At 37.0% G+C, this 19,621-nt stretch overlaps 3 protein-coding genes across 3 annotated transcripts; 2 read left to right on the top strand and 1 right to left on the bottom strand.

Annotated features, from left to right (window-relative positions):
- Positions 1-4,371: 4,371 nt before the first annotated feature.
- cib1 (calcium and integrin binding 1 (calmyrin)) lies at positions 4,372-7,454 on the top strand. The gene is made up of 7 exons (XM_053515709.1): positions 4,372-4,530; positions 4,824-4,858; positions 5,090-5,189; positions 6,046-6,199; positions 6,768-6,886; positions 7,029-7,117; positions 7,202-7,454. The coding sequence occupies exons 1-7, from the start codon at positions 4,480-4,482 to the stop codon at positions 7,221-7,223; spliced, it is 570 nt and encodes a 189-aa protein (XP_053371684.1). The 5' UTR covers positions 4,372-4,479; the 3' UTR covers positions 7,224-7,454.
- LOC128545388 (RCC1 domain-containing protein 1) lies at positions 7,200-14,156 on the bottom strand. The gene is made up of 7 exons (XM_053515617.1): positions 13,856-14,156; positions 12,466-12,660; positions 10,981-11,146; positions 10,265-10,386; positions 7,883-8,140; positions 7,767-7,796; positions 7,200-7,686 (listed from the first exon to the last, which is right to left on the bottom strand). Exons 1-7 carry the CDS (start codon positions 14,073-14,075, stop codon positions 7,529-7,531), a joined length of 1,149 nt encoding a protein of 382 aa, XP_053371592.1. The 5' UTR covers positions 14,076-14,156; the 3' UTR covers positions 7,200-7,528.
- Positions 14,157-14,714: 558 nt separating this feature from the next.
- On the top strand, positions 14,715-18,420 carry dynlrb2 (dynein light chain roadblock-type 2). The gene is made up of 4 exons (XM_053515745.1): positions 14,715-14,782; positions 14,932-15,007; positions 17,923-18,090; positions 18,212-18,420. Exons 1-4 carry the CDS (start codon positions 14,780-14,782, stop codon positions 18,253-18,255), a joined length of 291 nt encoding a protein of 96 aa, XP_053371720.1. The 5' UTR covers positions 14,715-14,779; the 3' UTR covers positions 18,256-18,420.
- The last annotated feature ends 1,201 nt before the right edge of the window (positions 18,421-19,621 follow it).

Raw genomic sequence — 19,621 nt, 5'->3', positions numbered from 1 at the left:
ATAGCACAGTTGAGTACGCAAAAGATGCGAAATGTGAACAACCCCAAGGACAGTTATAAATACACAGAAGCCTAGTCTGAGAAATGGCACAATTTGCATTCAATCAGCTGGCTAAATCTTAGCAAAAAATAACAAAAAAAAACAACAAAAAAAAAAAAACAGTGTAGCCACTAGGAGGAGACACAGAGCTTTTCTTTGCAAAATTTGGAGTGTGACATCCTCGCCGCACAGGAGGCGTGATGTCTCTCTTTTCCGTGCCCATGGGGAAAAAAGTGACACTCTGTTAGCCGTTAACTAATTATGACTCATTTTGTCTGGGTTTATGTTAGCCAACTCTCTGAACTTTGTGTAGTTAAACACCATACGCTCGCCAGGTGTTAGCGTTGCCATGACAATGTTGTCAAACAGGCCGACAATTAAGCCTTAATCTCGGGCCGGGATCGTGGTAACAATTTCCAAATAGACTACAAAACAAACAGTTTATATCACTCACTTACCTTCTATACCACTTTATCCTGTATCATGTATCCTTTATTCTTCTAATTTTCTCCCTGATTTAGTCGAATTCAATCGCTACTCCTCCATCCTCTGAACCACATGACGCCCCCTAGCTGCCTCTTTTTGAATGCGTTCGATGTAACACACTTACGCTAAGTTTACACTGTCAGATAAGTGCAAAAATTCCGATTTTTTGCTTATATGTGACACATATCCGATATGTTCTATGTCCGTGTAAACAGGAAAAAAACGCATGCATTCCGATATTTCGAGATCGGTTTCAGGCCTCCTTTATATGTGGAAATAAATCAGATATAAATCAAATATGTGCTAATGTGTAAACGGACAGATCGGATTTCCTGAGGCATTGCGTTCTGTACGCCATTAAAACTGCGACTTCTTTGCCGTTTAATGACGTAATGTTATTCTTAGGTGGAAGCGTGTGTGGAATTATAACATCGCAGGCGACATGGAAAAGGAAAAGCCTCCCTTTAAGTATGCGCGATGTTTCAGATGGCATGGCAAGTGTAAACACGTGTATCAGATATGAGTCATAGTTGAAAAAACGTGTAAACAGACGGTCAAAAAAATCAGATCTAGGCAACAAATCAGAATTGGGCATCGAGACCTGCAGTGTAAACGTAGCCTTAGAGTGCTATCCACTCCTTCCGCTTGCATGAGCCGCGATTTATGTAAATGCATAGGGTTCCCCTCCCCTCTGAGAGAACTCAGCCAATCAGCTCTCTTCAGGCCTCTGGCTATGGAAAGCTACTTTACCTATTCCTTACCTTACCTACCTTTTCACTGCGCCACTCCAGGGCCCAAACCAATTATTGATGAAAATAACACATTTTTATTTCAAAGCAGGAACCATACACTTTATTACATTGTATTATTGCATTCCTTATTTGAGATGTGGGCAGATCTGGATGTTTTCCACATGGCCACATGTGTCTCACTTGAGATTCAATTGTTTGTCACATGTACGTTACAGCACAGTGAAATAAGTTTTTTCATAGTTAGGTGACCTGACCCTGCGACAAACTCAAACATGTATTCACATACAAGAATCATTACAGATTTATGCCATGTTCTAAAGTTTCATGTTCTAAGTTGCCCTCAAATCGAACTGCTCCTGGCTACAACAGATAGTAGCTTATACGAAGGTACAATTATGCATTATAACCCGGTTTCATTAAGGGTTAATTTTCATGGACTGGAGGTGTTACAGCGGGTAAGGAAGTAAATGAAAGAATGTAAATATCTCACTAGAAGGAATTCCAAACACATAAATGACAAAAACACACAAATGACAAACTCTATTGCTACATAATATTTTTTTTAATCAATATTATATATACACTATAGGGCCAAATAGCTATTTGTTAGCTTCCTTATGTCTTTTTATGCTGTATCCGTTTTATGCAGAGTTTCTCTTCCCAAAAAAACACAAACATGTTCCAGCATGAAAATGTTAAAGCTATGACTATAATCAGATCTATTTCAAACAGATACAATATAGAAGCAAAACTGTGTATTGCAGTCATATAGAACAAATGGACAACATAAAGCCTGTACATGTGGACCAGAATAGACAGACCAGACTGGGTTTATGTCAGTTTCATTAAAAGACACAAAAACACAATGTTGATGACTTCAAATGCACCCTGTCTCAAAGTTGTATGGGCTACATAGCCTCATTTGTTTTATAATGGCTGCTCGGAATGAGCAAAACAACTTTTTAGGAGTAGATCAAGACACAATTATCTTATTATTAATAATAATATTAATAATAATAATAATAATGACAATACAGGAATTATTTTATATTTTTTATTAACAGGATTATTAAATGATACTAATAGGTTCAGCACCAGTCAAAAGTTTGGATACACAATCTTATTCAGTTTTTTTGTTTTGTGATTCTACATTCTACATTTTAAAACAATATTGGATTTTTTCAACTATGAAATACACATATGGTCTTAGGTAATTAAGGAACAACAGAACATAATTTTAAAATTAAAGTAAAAACTGTAAAGTATAGAAATATAAAAGTATAGAAGTTAAAATAATATAGTCTGTGGGTATGACAGCAGCCGTATGATTGAAACATACGGTATAAAATTATATGTTTGTCCGCAGCAATGTGATTGCCCATGTCCTAAAGTGTAAGTTAGTCCTCTTTTTACGTGCAAATGAACAGTGTGCAAACAAGAAATGTATAACTTGCAAGAAATGCATTACAACATCCAAAATATGCACTAATCTCAGCTGAACTGTTGATTTTGAGATGTATCTACTACTCATGATATGTAAAGCCTTCATAATGGCTCTAATCTCATGAGCTGTTAATTGGTGATTATTGATGGTGATTTTGGTCTTGCTTTCCTTGGATAGTTTTCATGAGCGACAGTTCCATCATGGTGCTTGATGGGTGTTCCAACTTTATGCAATATTGTTCTTGCAAGAACTATTCAAGAAAGGCTGACCTCTATGTCTTAAAATAACAACTGACTGTTGTTGTTGTTGTTGTTACACAATAACTTAATTCCATGTGTTATGTCATAGTTTTAAAATCCCCAGTATTGCTGTAGAATGTAGAAAATAAATCACTAACAAAAATGATCTGAATAATAAATAAACCTGGTAACTCATCGCCCGGTCAAGACCTTGTGGTCTCCCTGGACAACCATCAGATCACTTCTTTAGCCACTGCCCGCAATCCTGGATAACTGTCTACAATCATCTGTCATTTTTCCAACACATCACTAACACTAACTCTTTTCGATTTCTTTTTTGCAACATCAGAAGAAGATGCCCATTCCTTTCTTCACAGGCTATTCAAGTGCTTGTTCAGTCCCTTGTTATTTCAAGACTATATTACTGCAACTTGCTCCTGGCAGGTCTGCCTCTGTGCACCATTCGCCCTCTGCAGCTGATCCAGAATGCAGCTGCACGTCTTGTGTTTAACCTTCCCAAGTTCTCCCACACCACCCCACTTCTCCGCTCCCTGCACTGGCATAGTGTAGATGCCCGCATTAAATTCAAAACCCTGATGCTTGCCAACAAAGCTAAAAATGGCCCAGCACCCACTTACCTCTCAGCTCTAATCACATCACACACTGCACCACGTTCCCTTTGATCCTGCAGCATTGCTTGCCTGGTGCCACCATCTCTCAGGGATCGAGGAAGACATTCATCCAGACTCTTTTCTGTTCTGGCACCCAAGTGGTTGAATGAACACCCTCTAAATGTTCGTACAGCGGAGTCTTTGACAATCTATAACTCGACTCAAGACGTATCTGTTTCTTCAATACTCGGACTAATCCCCCAAAGAAATAAAAAATTAAAATAAAAAAACCTTCCCACCTGTGTTTGACTGATGGCACTTAGGTAGTAACCTAGTAACTCAGTGTAAGTATCTATCCACTGATGGAAACTTCAAGGCACTTTTGTAAGTTGCTCTGGAAAAAGCATCTAAATGTAAATGTAAATGTAAACAAGCTTTACTGTAACATGCTTTATAGATAATCGGCCTTTATCGGCATGTGCATAATATTAGAGACTCTGAGAAATGAAAAAAAAAATAGTATGCTTTTAAGGAAGCTGGAATAATCGTAGTTATTTTAATTAATAAAATAATTATTTTAATTAAAAAATACCTTGTTGTTTTATTGAAATACAAAATGAAATTATTAAAATTATAAAAATACAGTATTTCAATAACATGCCAATTTGTACCTTGTAAAATATTTTTTTCTGAAATATATTTTAATGCTTCCACCTTGTAAAAAAAAAAAAAGAAAGAATAAATATGATAATCGGTGAACTTCGCTTTTCTATGGAAATACGTTGCCATGGAAACGCACACGTAGGCAGGAAGAGGAAGTGGAGTTCGCTTTAGTGGTAAAGTTTGTAAGCTAAAAAAACAAAAACATAACAGAGCTGCTCTCGACCTGCAAATACGGCCTTTCCGTTATGGGCACCACAGCTACTAAACTACCGAAGGATCAGCTGTCGGAGTATCAGGTAAATATTAGAGTTAGTTTGATTAATGCTATCGTTAAAAGCTTGCTAACATAACTGTTAGCATTGTAAGCTGTGTCATTAGTAACGCTATGTGTTACAAAGTGAGTGCTGGTGAAGTGTGAAGTTACGTATGATGTATGTCTTCAGTATAGTATTTAAAAAAGTTTCTATTTGTTTTATTTAAAAAAAAGTTTTTTTTTCTTCATTTTTGTTTTCGTATAAACTCCCAGCTCATGTGGCCTAAAGTGACAAAGCTTCACTCAGCGTTTAATTCTGTTGCTTTGTGTGTCTAGGAGCTCACCTTCCTCACTAAACAGGAGATTCTGCTGTAAGTAAAACAGACGTTAAATCCTCCTAATAAATCCAAATTCTGTCTCATACTGAGTTACAGCGTTCATTCAAAAATGTTTTAATAACTAAGTCAATTTAATAACTGACAAGACCTTTGCTTTATGGTGATGTTACGCAACACATCAGACTGTCCTCATTTCCTCCAAGTCATACAATACAATAAAATATCGACAGCAGAATAAAGTTTGTGTTCTTCCTGTTTGTCCAGGGCACATAAGAGATTCTCTGAACTCCTGGACAGAAATGATCGGCAACAGCTCAGTTCCCGGGTACCCTTGAGCAAAATTTGTACGTTGCCAGAGCTCAAGGTAAGTAATAAAACCATGAATTGTATTTTAGGTGACAATACACCAAATATCATTGAAGTAATCAGTTGATAAGCGAAGCGTGTGTACTCAACAACAGTACACACACCTGCAGTTGAGTTGAGTCAGGTGTATTAATGCAGGCACAACTATAAAATATGCAGTGGCCTGGACCGACCATTTAAATTAACACTACCCACACAAGTATAGTGTATAGTGGCCTGCACATTGAAAAAAATGACTGCATGTCAGTGATATAAAGTAGCCTTTAGGAATAATTTGTACGCAAATGTGATTTTAAACTATCCCTCTGTTTTCTGTTATTTAAACACAGTACCAATCTAAAGTTTGGACACACCTTGTAATTAAGTGTTTTTTTGTGTAGAATGTCCTAGAATGTTACTAAAGATTTTAAAAACTATAAAATAACACGTACCGCATTCTTTTAATAATTAAATAAGTTCTGGAACAGTTCTTGCTAAAACAGTATTGTCAACAGTATTTTTTCAACAAAAAAACATCAAACACCACAATGAAACTGGCTCTCATGAAGACCATGCCAGGAGGCACAAGACCAAGACCTCTGCTGCAGAGGAGAAGTTAAAGTTCAGTTCAAAATGAACAGCACCTCAGATTAGAGTCGTTATAAAGGCTTTACAGAGCATAAGTAGCAGATACATCTCAGTATCCACTGTTCAAAGAAGATTATTGCATATTTTGGATGCCTTCAGCATTGTTTGACAATATAAAAATAAACAAGTATCAGGAAAGACCACTAAATTATATGGTAAACTTTTGACTGGTAGTGTAAACCCAGCATCTGTGGATAATTCTGTGTAATTCTTTGTCTACATTCTAGTCTAACCCTTTTCGAAAAAGGATCTGCCATGTCTTCTCCACTTCAGAGACAAAGGATGGGAGTTTAAGCTTTGAAGACTTCTTGGACCTCTTAAGTGCATTCAGTGATTCAGCAACACTTGAGATCAAATCACACTATGCTTTCAGAATCTTCGGTAAGGCTTGAGTTATGATCGAAAAAAAAAATCCTTTCTAAATACATTTTTAAATATGTAATCCTTCTCATTGGACAGTTAGATAAGCTAAACAGGTAGATTGCTTAACAATAAAGGCCAAAAGGTATAAGATATAATGGGAGGGTAGTGACTGTAGCTTGGCTGGTGCCAGACTGAAACTACTGTGTAAACTGTAGAAAGTATTGTGTGTGAAAAGTCCAGCTCATTACCAGTTCCTGAAATAAACAAACCAGCCCAATTTGAGTACAGAGTCATTAAGGTCACATTTGTCCCACATTCTAATGTTTGATTTGACTAAAATATGAAGCTCATACAAGTTTATCCACCATATAATTGGCACTGCTGCCACATGATTGTATAATGTACAAGTTTTTCTAATATAATGACCAGCGGGTATATAATGATTTGTACACTTTAATGTTCTCTTCTTTTGATGGTTTACTGTGCGTTTCACTAAATTTAGAGGCCAACTATATAAACTGAATAAAAGATGTAATTTCTGTGAAAGAAGTATTTAGAATTGATTTAATATAACTGAATCATCCAGATTTTGACGACGATGGCACACTTGATTATGGCGATCTCGAGAAGTTGGTTAACTGTCTGACTGGGGAGTCTGCAGACACAAGACTCACTCCTGAGGAAATGAGTCAGCTCATAACCAACGTAAATAGACTAGACACACACCTACACACTCACATGTACATTTCAAGGTTTATTATTATTATTACACTTTTGTTAACCCTTTATTCCTTTGCTTGAAAAATGCTGTCTGCTCTGATAATGAGCATACTTTTTTAATTTACAGATTCTCGAGGAATCAGACATTGATAAAGATGGGACTGTAAACCTTTCTGAATTTCAGCACGTCATCTCCAGGTCCCCAGATTTTGTTAGGTAAGAAATCTAGTTTTACAGTCTTGTCTCTTGGTATCTCCATGTCTGTTGTAACATTTAGTAACTCAACATTATATGTTTCAGCTCTTTCAAGATTGTGCTGTGAAGATCACGGTGACCCAAAGATGTTTTTTTTGTTTGTTTGTTTTTGCCTCTGCCTCATTTTTAACACGCATGCACTTTGCTCTTCACACAACAGTTCTAATGTAACAATGTGTTAATTGTGGTTGTTTTTTCCCTGTATTTCAATTTCCTTTGTGACAGCAAAGGTTTTTTTTTCTCACGTTTGTTTGGAGATCTATTTGTATATTTGATAAATGCTTGTACACCCACTTTATTCCTATGTTGAGTTGTTCTTAATCAGAAGAGAGAATACAGTATTACTGTATTGAATACTGTATACTGTGTGGGTCAGGGTGCGACAGGGTCTCTTGGAACTGCTGCCACAAATGTGTTCCATAATCCACAGCTTACATGTCTTACACTCATTCCAGCACTTGTGAAAAACTCCACAATTTTTGGTTCATCTGAGCTGCATCTTGAACCATGACCCAATTGCCCATAGAGACCTGATTAAGAAAGAAAACAGGAGCTTATCAGATTAGCACCCTATTCACTATTGCACAAACTAGAAGGTAAAATGTCTTACCCCATCCCCAGGTGTAGAGATCACCAGTGCCTAAAAAATGAATACTCTTAATTAATTGAAACATAAGATTCAATGAAATATAAAAAAAACCCAGGAAAGATATCACTGAGTCTTACTGGTTATAGCTGCTGTATGACGGGATCCACAGCTGACCATGCTGATTTCAGATGCTTCTGATACATCCACCAGAGCGGGGAATGCTTGAATCGAGATGAACACATCGGTGGTGCCCTCGTCCTTCTTTATGTTCTCTTTAACTTTGTCTGTCTCACCAATCCTTTCCTCCTCTCTCTGACTCTCCTCTCTGAGGCCTTTTGATGGCAGGCCAATCTGCCCGCTCTCGTTCCAGCCCCATACATACAGGTCTCCCCCAGCTGTGCGCATTAAATCACATTTGGTTAAATGCCAAACTCCACCACACAATGCTTAGGTTTGTCACATAACTAAAATAATAAAAACCAAGTATAAAGGGTTTCAAGTGTGCTTCAAGGACTGATTAATTTTTTTTGTTTATTAATAATTAATTAACTGTTCAAAAATTTTGTGAGCGAAGAAATGCTAAACCCTTGCCAAGTAAACAAAGGAATCAGCTATCACCTGAACACAGAGATGCCAGAGTAAATGAGATTATTATAACTCATTAGATTAGGTATTATAATGTCATAAGTATAAGTAATTATGTAACTAAAACCAAATCATTAAAGATTTAGATACTGCGCTTCTATGTCGGTTTAAATGCACACAATACTGAGAACAATATTAAATGCACCCTGTAATTACATTTAATGAAATTAAATACAATTAATAATTATTATTATTATTATTAATTTTAAAAGTGTGATCAGAGCGAATCAAATAATTATGCACCCAGCAATGTTGGGGGTAATTAAGTAATTTAAATTAATAAGTTACCAAATTTCCTTTGTCCAAAGCACTTTAACAGGAATGATAATTATTTATTATTCATATTGCTACCTGTTTACATTAAAATAAATGGTGGTTCCACATACTGTTCTCCGACGATATGTGTTAGAATGCAAGAATTATTAACAATAAAATAAAATAAACTCTAATTGTGCTTATTTTGACACATATTCCAATTTAAACTGTGATGTCTACCTATTAAATGTACCTATTATAATATTATTAATAATAAACTATTATTTAATAACTATTTTTATTAGTTTTAATTAGTATTAAATGATATAATTAAAAGGATGTTTAAAAGTATTTTAAAAAAACACACTTAAATTATTGACAAACTCTACATGAATTTCTGACTATGCATATATTACCTATAATAAATTGTAGCCTTTTGAGATTAAATAATTACACAGGTCCATAACGAGGTTTTTGATTTTATGCAACTAGTATGTGTTAAATACACTCACCTAAAAGATTATTAGGAACACCTGTTCAATTTCTCACTAATGCATTTATCTAATCAAGCAATCACATGGCAGTTGCTTCAAGGCATTTAGGGGTGTGGTCCTGGTCAAGACAATCTCCTGAACTCTAAACTGAATGTCAGAATGGGAAAGAAAGGTGATTTAAGCAATTTTGAGCGTGGCATGGTTGTTGGTGCCAGACAGGCCGGTCTGAGTATTTTACAATCTGCTCAGTTACTGGGATTTTCACACACAACCATTTCTAGGGTTTACAAAGAATGGTGAGAAGACCCCACCGGGTACCACTCATCTCCCATCTACAATTTGCACGAGCTCACCAAAATAGGACTGGAAAAATGTTGCCTGGTCTGATGAGTCTCGATTTCTGTTGAGACATTCAAATGGTAGAGTCAGAATTTGGCGTAAACAGAATGAGAACATGGATCCATCATGCCTTGTTACCACTGTGCAGGCTGGTGATGGTGGTGTAATGGTGTGGGGGATGTTTTCTTGGCACACTTTAGGCCCCTTAGTGCCAAATAGGCATCGTTTAAATGCCACGGCTACCTGAGCATTGTTTCTGACCATGTGCATCCCTTTTTGACCACCATGTACCCATCCTCTGATAGCTACTTCCAGTAGGATAATGCACCATGTCACAAAGCTCGAATCATTTCAAATTGGTTTCTTGAACATGACAATGAGTTCACTGTACTAAAATGGCCCCCACAGTCACCAGATCTCAACCCAATAGAGCATCTTTAGGATGTGGTGGAACGGGAGCTTCGTGCCCTGGATGTGCATCCCACAAATCTCCATCAACTGCAAGATGCTATCCTATCAATATGGGCCAACATTTCTAAAGAATTCTTTCAGCACCTTGTTGAATCAATGCCACGTAAAAATTGAGGCAGTTCTAAAGGCGAAAGAGGGTCAAACACCGTATTAGTATGGTGTTTCTAATAATCCTTTAGGTAAGTGTATATGACAGTGTTTAATGTACAACTTTTATATTTTATATAAAAAAAATTGTATATACAAACGGCAATATTCAACAGTTCTTCTTAAGCAACATGAATAGCCATGTGGATACTAAAGTTCTATTCTCACCGCTGATGCACGCTGAGTGCCAGCCTCCTGCAGCAACAGATTTCATGGGGACTCCCCACAGTGCCTCTACTGCTTGAGGCTCATCCCCTGACACCAGAGTGCCCTGACCCAGCTGACCATGACTGGCGAAACAACAACAGTTATGCCATGGCAACTTTACTGTCATCTGATCCAGTCAACTGTGTGCTTTAAGCAGCATGAGCAAGCAAAGGCCATAATACAGAGGCTATACAAACAGGAAATGTGGAAACCATTTATAAGTATGAATAAGATAAAAGGTCTGCAAAATGAGTGAGGAATAAAACGACATACAAATTTTTTAAGGAAAAAAGAATGTTATATTTTTCTTTTAAACTGTATTAGACTGGTAAGGTTATGATTGACAAACCATTTATCATTATGTTTAGCACTACAGTAGGTCCATTATGCAAATCAATTTCTATTATCACTCATGTTATAGAATCTATACACTTTCCTTCACTAACCTTTTTACTGTATATTCTATATTCTCGTTTATAATACAATATAATATAAAGTTTTGTTGTTACAGAGAACAAAGCAGAAATTCCTCTGTTAAATGTTAAATAAATGTCTCCTCACAGATGGCTACACCTAATGGAACAAGCACATTAATATAAAATTCATCAACACTTTTTTTAGATTTGAAAATTAAAAATCAGTTTTAGATCTTTTTTTGTTTGGATATTGTCTCTCACCTGCCATGTCCCCAGGTGTACACTGTCCCGGAGGCTGTGAGTAGAACAGCGTGCTCAGTGCCCAGTGCCAGGCTCGCTGCCTGCAGGTGGAGAGAGAGGGGCCGAAAAAAAGGAGGCTTGGAAGCTATATATCCCCCCGGAACCAATGGTAGTGCTAGAGCATTCCCTTTATAATAATAAAAAAAAAACGAGCATAGTTAGATACAGGCTCTGAAATTACCAATGCACACAATGCAATGTTTGTAGAATCCAGTCCTGGGAAATCCCCTCATATCTGACACCAATAAAAAAAGGCTGATTACCTTGACTCCGGCTTGTTACAAAGTGTACGTCAGTACAACTAAGTGTTGAATGAAGACTCTCAAGGCTTGGATCAAGAAGCTCTATGGTAAAGTCTATCTATGTTATTCTGATGATTTGTTTCCCCAATAATTTGGCTGTGTGTCAGTGTATACTGATGACTGTTCAAGCACACTTTGCAGCTGGAGACATAAATGTACAGTGTACCTCGGCCTTCTGCCAAGTGTTCCTGGGATTCAGTCCAGGTCTACTGCTATTATGGCTGGACTATGCAGTTACTGAAGACAACGAATTAGAGCTCTAAGCCACTGATTCCTAAAGTGGGGTCGAGGAACCGCAACCAGGCGATTTGTCTGTGATTTACAAGAATGGTAATGGGAATCAACCAACTACTCTGAAAAATATTTGCGTATTATATGTATTATTGATTTTTATATAGTGATTATCCAGTTTGATTTAACCCTGGAGCACCCCTGGGGTCATATTTGACCCAGACCTTTACTTCACCGTTATATTCAACCCAATCACCAAAGTAACGATTTCTTTTTGCATTACAACCCAGTGTGCCCTATGTGAACCCATAACACTTACATCTAGTGTTAACTGACTGAACTAACCTGATTTTTTTTCACATCAATCATGGCTGCTACTGTGGTCAACCTTTTTGCAGGTCTGTTCATTTTACATGTTTTTTGATAGGTTGGCATGTTTGATGCCAGTGTTTTTAGTTCCTGCCCTAGAGCAAAATTTGATGTGCATAGTGACTGATGAAAAGGTAAAATCAATAAATATATTTTGAAATGAGAAAATTTATGTCATGAGTGAACGTAACCAGTTGGTAAAACATACTGGACATCCCAAGGGGTCACATATGGACCATGTCATTACATGTAGTAGGAAAGGGTTAATTTAAAAAAAAACACCTGTTTTAGGATTCACTGGGTCTGTATCATCATTTCAGCCAAAGAAGATAGATTTCCTATTAGGATAAGGTGGTCTGGGTTTTCCAGGGTTAAAAGGAAAATTCTATAATATGAAATAACCTCTATGTCTTCAGTAAATACCTGGAATATTATTGTGCAAATAAAGTGTAATGTTTAAATCGATGGATAAGCAGAATTTATTTTACAGTAAAAAGACTTTGGAAAATAAATGGATTCAAAGAACTGGATATGATGACAGTACCAGTCTTTTCAGTGCTGTTTAGTTTTTCACTCCACACAAGCGCTCTTCCTTTTCTGTGTAAACTCCAGCACTGGACAGTGTGAGTAAAGCTGAGGGTTAAACAGCTCTCAGTAAGGACAGCATCTTCACATCCTTCACTCTCTGACACTAAGACACTGCCCTCTACTCCATGTACACACACACACTGGCGATCACCTGCACAACAAACAGGAAATAATAATAATAAAAAATATATAAATAATAATTATTATTATTAAATAAGACATATAACTTGCTTTTTAGAAGAATAAAGGTACAAAATAAATATGATTCAGATATAGAATGGAAATGGAAATGTTTCATTTGAAATGTGCATGACTTTGCAACTGGTGTTTTGCCAATCCATGCTACTGTCATTTCTTTTCCCTACTTCTGCGCATGCAAGAAAAAACAAGCTTGGGCGTGTACTAGACGTGGAAGTACGATGGCTTAGTGGTTTGCACTGTTGCCTTGCACCTCCAGGATCCGGGTTTGATTCCCGTCTCTGTGTGAATGGGGTTTGCATGTTCTCCCTGTGCTTGGTGGGTTTCCTCTGGGTACTCAGGTTTCCTCCCACAGTCCAAAGACATGCAGGCTAATTAGCAATCCCAGTTTGCCCGTTGTGTGTGTAAATGTGTGTGTGTGTGTGCCCTATTATAGATTGGTACTCCGTCCAGGGTATACCCCGCCTTGTGCCCCAAGTCTCCTGGGATAGGCTGTATACAGGATAAACAGTGAGTGAGTGTACTGGAAGCATTATTTAATGCTATGCTGAATATGCTACTCTTAAATGCTCCAGTAAACTTATGCTATAATAAAGTACTAAAATATGCTCCACTCTCTGTAATGGTATCTTTACCAATATAGGGTTTTGGGGGTAATTCGATAAGGTAGTGCAAATCTATCTACACAACAGGGTAACACTTTGACAAGGCAGCATCATTTGGCAGAACAACCGGAAGTCCTTTCCGAATAGGGAATTAAAAATCACGTGATCGCCGCCTTTCAAACCGCTGTCCTGTGTGAAGCCTTGGATGAAAAAGTGTTCATTGCCACTTCACGTCAGTCGTTTGCAGACTCTGTTACTTTCGTTACGTCTTTCTTTTGAGCTGCGTCATGTTTCTTTGTTAAATGTTACAATGATATAAGTGATCCCAGGTCACGTGACAACTATTTTTTTTTACATTAAAATAACATAATTTTTTATTAATAATAATAATTTGTGTTGGTCATGTACATTTTTGTTATTTAAATAATCACTCAGCCATCAGCTGATTGTAAATGCATTGTGAGTCTTTGACCTCGTGTGTGTGTGTGTGAGAGAGAGAGAGGTGTGCATTGCATTTTGCAACATAATCGTTAAAACCCTCACCTGTTCTGTGGATAATCGCACTTCGGCTCCAACTCGCAACAACTTTCCACGTCTGGGTTTTTTGTTTTGGGCTCGAACCTGTTCTGCTTAGACCTGACTCAGCGCATGCGCACAAAGAGCCCAGCGCCACCGGCCTGAGCACCTTAATATCCTTCTGTTCATCGTTTCTCTGTGGCTCTATTTGTCCAAAGCCATTAAAACCAAACCCAAACCAGTTCATGGATGCAAGGTTCCTACTGTTAGAAACACATCATAATATTCTACACCTTTGCTTTATTGTCTCAGCGGGAGCTAAGCAGCATCATCCGGTTATTGTTTTTCAAAACAAAAGCCTTACATTGCCTATTATGATAGAATAAAAATGTAAATAAAATCTTTGCTTTAATAATTACTGTGATTTGAAGTAAAAATAAATAAATAAAAAATAAACAAAATAAAAAGTCAATTATATTAATGAAGATGAAAAACGACTTGCTTCTAATGGCCAAGTTCTATTTTTATTCACTTTATTTCCTAAAAAAAGAGGTAAAAAAGAGGTACTGTACATACATATGGGAGCTTTTTGGTATGTTTTATTATTATTATTATTATTATTATTATTATTATTTTAAAAGAACAGCAATAAATTTTGTATTAAGATTTTTAAACCAAAAACAAACTCATTTTTTCACTTATTTAAATCAGTTGTGGACATACTACTGTATTGCATGCGTATGTCCTGTATATTGAAATAAGAGATTTAAACATTATTAATTAGATTAGATGTAAAAGAGAAACTATTAGAACTGCCACGAAAGGAAAATGTCTTTAATGTTAAAGGTTTGTTCGAGCCGAGGTTTGGTCTGACTGTTTCCTGCTTCACACTTCCGTCTCCAGGCAGCAGCTGAAAGCCACAACACAGAGACACGGAGACACTGCGAAGTCATGGTAAGAGGGTTTGTAGTTTACAGTTTTGTCTTGAACATTGTCCCGGATGTAAACATATACAGTAATCAGCGCTTGTTGAGATCCAGACAGATGTTGAGAGTTAGTATGTACAGATGTTGTTCTTCATCAGATCTTTTGCTGTGTTCCAGGCTGAAGTGGAGGAGACACTGAAGAGGATTCAGGCCCACAAAGGTGTTATAGGGACAATAGTTGTAAACGCTGAAGGTAACATGCCTGTTTGTTGTTCTATTTATTTATTTAATTTCTACAATAAGGAATCATGTTTTATTTTAGCATTCTTGTGGATGGCTTAGTGGTAAGTGCAGTCACCTCAAGGGTGTGGGTTTGAATCTCACCTGGGGAGTTTGCATGTTCTCCCAGTGCTTGCTGGGTTTCCACCTGGTACTCTTACACCCTGCTACAGTCCAGAGACATGCAGTGTAGGCTGATTGGTGTTTCCAAATTGGCCCTAGTGTGTAAGCGTATGTGTGATAAGTTTGTACCGTGCCTTGTGTCCTGTGTTTCCTGGGATAGGCTCTATGTCCCTGCATCCCCACACAGGAGAAGTGGTATAGATAATGGCTGGAGGGATAGCTAGCTAAATAGATAGATATATGGATGGATTCCTGCACATCTGTTCTGAGACTGTAACTGTTTATTTAACTCTAGCATAAATTTGTCATTAGGACACTTTCACATCGTAGGAGTATATTGAAATACTAGAGTTATTGTTATTTTTTTATAGACTATTATTATAACATTCTGTTATATAAATTTGTCTGTTAGTCACATACAGCCATACCTTTTTATACCCCAACAGAACATCAGATCCGAATTGACATTATTTATTAGGGGAGATTATTGTATAATATGTATGTACAGTACATCAAAGTTTGGACACCATCGCAGGAAAGCAAGCCCACAGCTTACCTCTGCTCCCGAGGAGAAGTTTATTTAGAGTTACCAGCCTCAGAAATTACCAATTAAAAGCACCCCAAATTAGGACTGTTATGAAGGCTTTACAGAGCATAAGTAACAGACACATCTTAATATCAACCGTTTAAAGGAGATTACTGCATAATTTGGATGCCTTTAGCATTTTACAATGTAGAAAGAAATCAAAATCAGGAAAGACAATGGAGTTGGACGGTGTGTCCAAATCTTTGACTAATACTGTACACCCAGTATCTGTGTATCAGTATCTTTCTTATGAGTGGGAGAAATGAAGCCATGTATGTTTACAAATAAGTTTAAATCATATAGAGGATGTATTGCAAATAAGTTTACATTTAAAGGGGTCATACAGGCCTACATGCACTTTTTTAAGCTGTTTGGACTGAACTGTGTGTTAGGAGAGTGCGTACACAACCATTTGACGATGATAAAGAGCCGCCCAGTGGTTTTCTTTTCATTTATTACAATAACATGCCCCTTCTGAAATCAGGCCAATCGCAAATGCCTGTCACTGTGACGCCACACCACAAGAGGCCGCTCCTACACTAGTTGATTGACACTGGTGTTTTAGCAAAGACCCGCCCGAGTGAGAAGAAGCTGTCGGCTATTGTTTTTCGCCGCTGAAGCAAAATGGTGCCTAAGCGAGTGTTGTGTCAGTTGTTGGGTGTAATAGCGAACACAGCAGTTGTCATTCACTACCTAGGGTTAGTGACCTAGGGTACCTACCTAGGGTTAGGTATCTGAGCCACTGAGGACGCAGTGGCTGAATTTAGTTTTTAAAGCTAACGTCCCCGCCGATTTACCTAAATGCGTTCATGTTTGCGATAATCATTTTTCACCAGACTGCTTTATAAACGCGGGTCAATATAAAGCAGGTTTTACTAGGAAGCTGCTCCTAAAAAATGGATCTGTACTAACGCTTCGTGTTCCTGCTTCATCTTCACCAGGCTCAGTGAGTAATTTATTTTTCTATGAATCTTTGCAGATCGGGTTTTCTAATAATCACGATGAATGCGGAGTGTAAGTTAACTTATACTCTCATAGAACATGGTTATGGCTTCTTCTCTATGTACATCCGTCTCTATATAATCCCTAATCGCCCGTTTATAATAAACAATGGATTAAGGAGATTGTCTAGTTGCAAACTGTGTACGTAGTCGGAAAACTATATTATGCTTACCTTTGTTACGTTAGATGGTTTATAACGATGTCTGTCGAAGATTAAGAAGTCATGTAAACACATCAGTAAACACATCGCGTCCGTATCTCTCTCAGTAAGTTTCTCCGCTTTATGTTGTTGTTGCTCGCGGCAGCATAACAGCCCGTTAATTCCTGCCCATGCAGTGATAAGAGAGACAAATCGATTAGATGCATGTCTATTCTTTTAATTTCTGCGTTGTCAGGCGATATTACAAACTTTCGCGTAGGTTCCGTATTTAAATCAAACCAAAAACTACTGAAGAAAACAAGCTCAGGCTCTAAATTTCCGGCGTTTTCCAGTTTGGACTGCATAACCCACAAAGCACTGCGTTGTGGGCAATGCTTTGTGGGTAATGCAGTCCAAAGCATTGCCCGCACTGGACTACACTCCCGTGGCTATACCCCATGTGTGTTGTGAAGACACGCCCCACAGAACTGGGGGGGCGGGCTCAGCAGAGATCATGAGCATTTAAAGGAACATGCACTGAAATAGGTTGCTGAGAACAGAGATAGTTTTTACCAGTTAAAAGTAGTGTTTTTTTTACACAACCATTGAGAATTTTTAATTAAATATATTACAAACTTTTCATTAGGACCCTAAAGATCATATTAACATTTACTGAAACATGTTTCTGGATGATCCCTTTAATAGAATTATTTCTTATTGTGTTGTGCATTTTGTTACAGTCAGCATCTGCTATCTTTTTCTTGCATTTCAAATGGACTTTACAAGTAAAAAAGAAAATCAGCAGGTCTAATATTTTTTTGCGTAGTGATTGACTTTTGAATCATGCAGTGTCAGTTAAACTCTACAGCTCTATGTTATGGTTTATTCTGGCCCTTTTGTATCATATGTTTTTATATAAAACTATTATAAAAGCATCAACACACATTTTTGGTCATTAGATTACTTAGCACATTATCTATGTGCTTTCTTCCAGCTTGTTTGGAATAAAACGATCATATGATTAAAACACTTTTTTCAGGTATTCCTATTCGAACCACGTTGGACAATTCCACCACAGTGCAATATGCAGGCTTGCTTCATCAGCTCGCTATGAAAGCCAGGAGCACAGTCCGAGACATCGACCCTCAGAACGACCTCACTTTTCTACGGGTCAGATCCAAGAAACATGAGATCATGGTGGCACCCGGTAAACCACTTTACATATTAAATGGAGATTTTTTGTGTGTTGTTGACGATTTGCTTTTTTGATCCAGAGAATTAATGAATACCAGTCTAACAGGAATTTTCTTTTTCTCTACTATTTGCAGACAAAGAATATCTCCTAATTGTGATTCAGAACCCGAGTGAATAGGACTGAAAGACAGAATCAGCAAATGCATGCTTTCTATCATTTATTTATCTTTAGATCACCTCACTGGTTTAATCTGCTTGATGCATTTCTATATTTCAAACATATACTTGTTTCCCTTTTTTTTCTTGTAAAAACACTTTGTTTGATGAAATAAAATGTAATTTAGTTGAAATATCTGGCTCTTCATTTAACTTTAGTTATGGTAACAAAGCTTTTATGGCTTTTTTTTAAGTCACCTCCTACTTTGTCCACTAGATGGAGCTAATGCTCTATACAATATATTGACTTTCAGTCGTGAGATTTTACTTTTTTGTTCCTGTATGCAGTCACACTAGGAACAAATGGCATCCCCTCCCTAACATGAAAATGCCATCATTTAGCTTCCTCTAGAGGCTTCTTCTTAAATAATTCCTAGAATCATAAAAAATCATGTTGATGGTGGTATTAGATTAATAAAAAAAAATTAAAAGTCATAATATACAATGTACTTTATACAAATAAAGGCCATCTTGATTGACACAGGAGTGTATTGGATACAGTATAAATGAGGATTTATTTATTTAATGAGCATTCACTCATCTTTAAGCCTTTATCCTATTCAAGGTCTCTGTATTATTATTTAATGAGCATTCACTCATCTTTAAGCCTTTATCCTATTCAAGGTCTCTGTATTATTATTACACTTTCATATTCTGGAGAGAAAAAAAGAAGGAAACCCACCAAGCATGGGGTGAGCATGCAAATTCCATGCACACAGACGCTGAGATAAGGAATCGAACCCTAGACCCTGGAGTTGCAAGGCAACAGTGCTAATTGTTACAATAATCTGATTTACTTTTCTCAGTAATAATAGTAAACTTGTGATAATTTATATAAAAAAATAATTAATCCATTGCAGGAACTAAATAATTTGAATATATTCTTGTTTTTCTATTCTTGAGCACTCTAACCACTGCAAAAAAAAACCCCAACAAAAAACAAAACAGAAACAAACAAAAAAAACTTTTTATTTTCCAGTCCTTTGGTACTACTACTACTACTAATAATAAAAAGAGCATGTCTTATAGTTACAATAAATGGGTAGATCTTCTAAATGCAAATAATTATATAGAGGAAAGAAATCTACTGCAGTGTGCAACCCAATACAAAGTTAAAACTAAATGATGGGGGAGCTCATGATTTAAACAATATCTAACATTAAGCTATTAGCTATCTTTAGCTAAGCTCATTAATATTGCAATCAATGCTCACTTACTGAGGAATGGAGGCTCTTTCTCTGATGACCTGTAACTTGTCTCTGTACTCACACCTTATACAGTTACATTATGCTTACACCCTTATCCAAAAAACATTCTATATTCTTACA

This window comes from Clarias gariepinus, chromosome 2, assembly GCF_024256425.1.
Source record: "Clarias gariepinus isolate MV-2021 ecotype Netherlands chromosome 2, CGAR_prim_01v2, whole genome shotgun sequence".
In the NCBI taxonomy this organism is placed as follows: domain Eukaryota; kingdom Metazoa; phylum Chordata; class Actinopteri; order Siluriformes; family Clariidae; genus Clarias; species Clarias gariepinus.
This window is presented reverse-complemented; position numbering and strand designations above follow the sequence as displayed.